This window comes from Pagrus major, chromosome 3, assembly GCF_040436345.1.
Source record: "Pagrus major chromosome 3, Pma_NU_1.0".
In the NCBI taxonomy this organism is placed as follows: domain Eukaryota; kingdom Metazoa; phylum Chordata; class Actinopteri; order Spariformes; family Sparidae; genus Pagrus; species Pagrus major.
Genome location: NC_133217.1, coordinates 1,103,120 through 1,109,939, shown reverse-complemented (window position 1 = coordinate 1,109,939; position 6,820 = coordinate 1,103,120). Strand labels below are relative to the sequence as shown.

The following is a 6,820-nucleotide window of genomic DNA, read 5'->3' as shown; positions in this document are numbered from 1 at the left end:
TTCACTTACCCATGATGCCTTTCTTGTATAAGATCAGCACCGCAGCAATTACCCCGACCAAGAACCCTCCGACTGCCGCACCAACCATGGCTCCTCCAGAGCCAGAAACTGAGTAATCTAAAACACAGGAAAAGATCTTTGTGTTAGTTTAATATTCATTAGTTCAAAATTCGAGTTGACGTCTGGAATGAAAATGTAGATGCTGAGTAGTAAATCTGAAATTTGATCACATAAAATAACATGAATTGAGTCATTTGTTCTGAACTTGACAAACAACGATCAGACAAAGAGGATGTTAAAGTATCTGAGAGGAGACTGTGACATGTCTGAGAAATTATTCTTCACCTTCTTCAAGTTCAAACAATCTTCTTACTTGTGAATATTGTTTCTTGTGACTTATTACACTCTTTGTGACAAGAACACACAATTCATCCAGCCCCCTCTTCTATGAAGGCAAATGTTTTAGACACAATAATCCTCTGGAGAAGAAGGAATTTATAAATTATAGATATTCAGCTTTTAGAGGGCTCTTAATAAATGAATAATAAAGGATTTCCTCGTGGTTTCAGTCTGTTAGTTATGGCTTACTGTTGATTGTAACCCATTTTTTTGACCAGTCAACTTTATTGTAGTAATGTTTTCTACTCGTCTGGGCTCGAAGTGAAAGGTTGCATAAACACAAAGAGCTATTAAAACAGAGCACAGCGATGTAATCAGTTTATAGTAACGTCACATTGGGCAGATTAGAAATCAGCTAAATAAAGTGTCTTAATGACAGAAAGTGATAGTGATTGTGTGTGTGGACTGTCCCCCTATCAACACCTATTTCACCAGTTTTTTCTATATGATGATGCTGATTGTAGATGAAGAAAAACATAAAATGATTTTGAAATGATGTCTAAGCAGCTGTAGGATTTAGTTAGTCAAATTAGATGAGCTACTGTCACCCAGAAAGTGCCCAGATGTGCTCCTCTTATCTCTGAAAGTGTAAATAAACCTAAATTATCATTCAAGTTAACCTGAGTTGAAACTTCCATGTGGTTGTCGTATCTTCAGTGGGGATGCAGTCGAAGATGTTTGAAGAAAAACTCCGCCGACACTGTCTTAGTTGTATAAAAAATGTATTACAATAAGTTCAGTATCGTAATCAAGTAACATGTTACTTGGAGAGTCTCCAGCCAAATAATGAAACTCTGACGAAAATATGCAGACAGCTCCTTATATACCGAGCTTGTTTTGGTCAAAAACCTGTTTGTAACATATGGTTCATGTTAAGAGAGAGAGAGACAGAAAAATAGGAGAGGCCCCTCATTTTGGGTGCATCCACCTCTGACCTAGGGCCTCCATGCCTCTGCTAATCTACATCTGGTATATATTAACTTTGACAGCAGCACCATCATGTCAATATTCTGGTACCCCTGATCAAACAACCTCTAAGTCAGGAAGGCCCAAACAGCAACTAAGATTCCAATATATTCTCCTAATACATACCATTTGTATAAATATGCTGCATCGAACAGCAGACACCTCATATTGAAGAAACTTTACGTGTAATTTCATTTGACAAACTAAAAACAAAAAGAGAAATAAGTAAAAACAAGACAAAGACTCTTACACCACTCCTTCTTCACATTCATGCCGGATGCTTCGTGAACGACTTCACAGGTGTATCTGGCCTTGTCCTTCCTTAAAATCTCCACACTGTCTCGTCTCTGGAATGTTTCGTCTTCATTCGGTCGAACGCCCGAGGTCAACACTCCGTCCTCTCTATACAGTTTGCGACCGTCCCTTTTGATCCACAGGATGATGTCTTGGGCGTAAAAACCTGTCGCCAGGCACGTCAAAAGGATGTTTGTCTCGACTTTGGTGTCCCGTGCAAACACGTACACCTCAGGTTTAGCTGGAGAGACAAACCAGAACTTGAGATTCAGATTTGATCAAATACGATCAATCCTGATCAGAATTGATGGAAATTTTGCCACAACTGGAGCTGAAAATGACATTTTTACAGGCTGACAGAAATGATTTGTTTCAGTCGTCTGTCAAACACAAATTAAACAGATGTTATGTAAATCCCAACTGTTTTATGTCCAGTTAGTTTCATGATTCATATTTTAACAAGTAGCACAGCAGTAATTAGATTACTCGTGCAACTATTAATATCTCTATAATTAATGACATTAAAAACTCAGAAAAGGCCTTCAGTAATACATACAGGCTTCTTGGAGCTGTTTCTTCCCGTATTCCCAGAACGCGGTCAACCACTGCATACAGTCATTCTCCAGGTAGCCTTTGGTTTTATCTTTCAGGAGACGGTCATCATCCCACTTCCTCTTGGTCTCTTCTGCTGCTTTGACTGGGGCGACCCAGACTGAGTGGATGTCGTCGAAGGACAGGAAGTCTTCTCCGTCGTAGTTGTACCTGTACATGCCACGGTAGAACGTCATCGTGCCGTCCGGCTGCATTTCGCCCTCACAGCCAACCATCCACTGAAGAACATGGACACCTGTAACCAGAGAAGAAAGGCCAGGGCAGTGAAACAGACGAGAAACAACAAGGCAGTGAGCTGAGATAAATCTGAATTATACAATAACACACTGATTCTTGAGGATTTGGATTTTGAATTTTGAAAAGAAAAAAGTATTAAGTAAATGTATTAAGAAATATAAAGTTACGTGTTAATAGAACAAGTTCTCAGTAAACATGCAATATTTCGATACAACCTCCCGAGTTTGTATATTTTTCATTAAATACGCTTTTTTCCTGTCATTACTTTGTGTTTGTCAACACCGTCAGACACCATAAAAAGCTGATTATTCCTTTTTATTCAGGCTAACTTATATTCAGAGCTTATAAAGTAGTATGTATACTTATTATACCATAAGTACACATATATTCTATTAAATGTTGAATATTACTTTGGTTAATCCTTTCAGACTATCAACTGTTTCTTCATCTACATCACACGACTTTGATTACATTTTTGAACGAGGCTGCAGAGGAGCAAGAGCTTGACCCATGAGTACCGAGTAGTCGTGGGTTGAGACACATTCTGACTAACCACAAAATAAGAATAAATATTGTTAAAAAATGTGGCTGCTTTTAGTTTTAAAGATGCTTTACATCCTACTCATTCATCTGTAGTATGTGTTATCATGTTATTATTCATTTTTCACAGTTTTTTATCAAACTGAAATGTTATTCTAATGGACATATAATCATATAAATTATAAACAAACATGTAAAAATGTTACACTTGTAGAAGACCCACAGATGATCAACCATAATTATTTCAAACAAGAAAATGTTATTCATTTTCATTTAATACAGAAATCAGAATTATTGTTATCAAAGCGATGTAGCAGGGCAGGAGTTATGTGTGTACACATAATCCATTTAAATTGTAACAGTTTCAATCTTGTGTTAATAGCCTGACTTTGTGCATCCTGACAAGATTCACACCTCTACTCTGCCAACACTGCAACTTCTGAATGATTACTGATTAACTGAAAAGCGTCCTGGTCCTTCACGTTTCATGGATCTTACCTGTGTCGTTCTGTCTCATACGTTCCTTCAGGATGTTGATGTTGACTTCGAACCATTGCTGCTTGCTCTGGCGGGACTGTGTTTTTTTGTCCCAGTACTCTTGTTCCAGTCGCTCTTTCATCCAGGGCTGTTTGGGAACTGTCATCTGAGTTTCGCTGTCAAAGTAGTCAATCATCCTGTTGTCCAGCATACCCATGGCTGTGAACTTGTGGATGCCCGGGAGTCCAACATCTTTGGAGAAGGCCGTGTAGATGTAATGGAGTGAATGCCTCTCTGAAAGTCACACAGACAGATATTTCTTAGACAGATAAGAACCATTAGATCTGACATATTAAAGCTCTGGCAGCACGGTGGAGATGTGTTGTGCTTTTATTTTTGGAATGAACAGACCGAGAACTCTGACTTTGAAGCTCTGACGCCAAATTACAAAAAACAACTGGATTAAAAGATTCCTAGTAGACGCAATATTTTCCCGCGGGTCAGACTCGAACCCCGCGCCGCTGCAGCGAGGACAAGGCCTCTGTACATGGGACGCCTGCTCAACCAACTGAGATCGTGGGCGCCCCAACGGCGTCCTTTCTCTGTCGGAAAACTCCCTGTGACACTAACTGTCATCAACAAATTCTGTTATGTTGGACTCTTCTGTTCAAACATCATTACTCTCCTCACAATTGTCTCCTTTGGAACAACGTTCACATTTCATATGGAAACAAAACTCTATACTTACATAATTGGTTTGTTCATTACATAAATACTGTGAACCACCTGTTGAATGTTGGTGAATCGTGTGGTTATGAGGTTTTTTTAAGAGAAACATAGTGTTAACATCTCTCAACAACAGTTTGATATGGTTATCAAATCAATACCCCAAAGTATAGTATCTTCAGCACAAAGCATACATCTTGATTGACTTTAAGTGAATGCCCTGTTACTATTAATGGAGTTTCTGTACAGAAAGTGCACTAATACTTTTATTAGAAGTCCTCTTGATCATATCACAACTCCCATATGTAAATATAGGAGACTTTATTTAGATAGAGAACGATGGAGCACCGTCTTTCTCTTGCCTCATAAATATATAATTCAAAATTGTATATAATTGTAAATATTCAAGACTCAATAGGTCCGGACTCTGCTGTCCACCTACATCTGAAGGAGGAAAATCATTCCTTTGAGGACAACAATGTGAACATCTTGGCCAGAGAAGACAGATGGTTTGAAAGAGGAGTAAAATAATCCATCTATGTCAAACTGGAAGGACCGTCTTTGAACAGAGGAGGTGTCCTAACACATGACTTATCACCCACCTACAGTGCAGTGCTGAGTTCTCCCCCCAGACAGCTTCACAACCATTCACACCTGGGCTCACCTGGCCCTAACAACCCACATGAAGGCCGGTTGGGTCAACGACCCACAAGTGGCCCTAACGACTCTGAAACTCAGAGCTCACCTGTCCTTACACTCCCACACAGAGTTCAAAGGCCTGCAGCTGCTCCAGTTAGTTAGAAGTGAAGCAGCCTCTTGGATGAGAGGTGAAACGTCTTCAACACACTGAAACACGTCCAGTCGACTACGATACAGCACTTAGATTTACCATCACCTGGATGACTGAGAACCTTCATCAACAACATCTACTGTATATCTGAAATTCTTACATGAACGAAAACAAACAAACAAACAACAAACAAAATCATGTTGCTTTGTAGCATTTTTGTGAAACGAGCAGAAAGAAGTCCTGGGTCAGGATTTAATTCAAGTTTACCTCCTCGGAACGTGTCTAAACTGTAACTTACCGCTGTTTTTGGCCACTGCTGTCCCCAAAAGGACGAAAATGACGATTAAATTCATTTTCCCCTCGAACAGGACTCCATTCTCGGCTCTAATGTCAAGTTTCGTCGGACGGTCCCAGTGGCATTGGCAGGTAGTGGCAGTCAGTGGCAGTCTGCAGCAGTCTGTGGCATCTCCTGGCACCTGCTCGGCAGTTCAGGAGCGCCTCCCTTGACTCGCTGCCAATAAGGGCGGGGACACATTTCCTGGGAAAACCCACTGGTCCGTGTTGTTGTTAGGAGAGTCACTCTGCTTTCAGGTGATTGTTTAACAGTATGTTCTACTTTTTAAGTGCTATTTCTATTTACTTAACCACTTCCGCCATGGAGTCATGATGGGACCGGGAGCTCCTGTCCGGCCTCTGCTGCTGCGGCGGCCCGCTGCCTCTACCGCGGAGCGTCACCATGGCAACGCTCTCACTCAAGCTAGCAGGCGACCTGTTAGCTGTTAGCCGTTAGCTTACCGGAGAGTCGTTAGCACCCGGGAAAACGGCAGAAAACACGGAGACAGACGCTTTTAAACGCGTCCCGGTGGTTCTGCTCAGTGGACCGGCCTGCTGACACACACACACACACACACACACACACACACACACACACACACACACACACACACACACACACACACACACACACACACACACACACACACACACACACACAGTATCTGATGGAGACGCTCCGCCGTTAAAACCGTTGAGAGGATTCGAAAACGTAGCGTTCTGACGCCGCCTAGTGACGTCATGCCGTAATACGCGAGTGAAAACGGAAAAATCCAAAAAATAAAATAAAAAAGCAGCGGGTGCATATAAATTAATAAAGGGTCAGAAAATACAGATATAATACATTTATAAATACTTCTAATATTTAAAACATAAATGTGTAATTTATTTTAAAAATACAACATTTAAAGTTACATATATTCTTACAATAAGTACAATTCAGAGGTACTTTCCTCCAGTGTTTTCATTTTCTGCTACTTTATACTTCCACTTCACATTTTACAGGCAAATATTGTACTTTTACTCCACTACTTTTATTAAATTATTTTAATTACTGGTTTCTTGCAGGCTACATCAGAGCCAAGGAAGCTAATTTCTTAATCAATTTATTTTATCAACAATTTAATTTGAAAAAAAAAAAAGGAAAATCCGGTCTAATCATCATCATGTGTATTATCAGTCAATACCTAGTAGACAGCGTATACAATCATGGAAATATATGTATCATTTAATACTTTATTTTTATATTATTTATTATACTTAAATTATTCTTTATGCTTAAACTTAAGTACATTTAATAGAATCGTATAGATAGAAATAATCGTGGATACAAAGTGAAGCAGAAATGCAGTTTGAAACAGAAGTCATGTAAGAAAATTATAAAACCAGCCAGCGTGAGGCCGAACTCTGGTGAATCCCTTCTCAAACACTTCAATCCAACAACGA

General features: G+C 39.8%; 1 protein-coding gene across 1 annotated transcript; it reads right to left on the bottom strand.

Annotated features, from left to right (window-relative positions):
• Positions 1-1,240: 1,240 nt before the first annotated feature.
• LOC140994097 (patr class I histocompatibility antigen, B-2 alpha chain-like) lies at positions 1,241-5,440 on the bottom strand. The gene is made up of 5 exons (XM_073463673.1): positions 5,340-5,440; positions 3,547-3,819; positions 2,216-2,506; positions 1,616-1,900; positions 1,241-1,248 (listed from the first exon to the last, which is right to left on the bottom strand). The coding sequence occupies exons 1-5, from the start codon at positions 5,392-5,394 to the stop codon at positions 1,241-1,243; spliced, it is 912 nt and encodes a 303-aa protein (XP_073319774.1). The 5' UTR covers positions 5,395-5,440.
• Between the last annotated feature and the right edge of the window lie 1,380 nt (positions 5,441-6,820).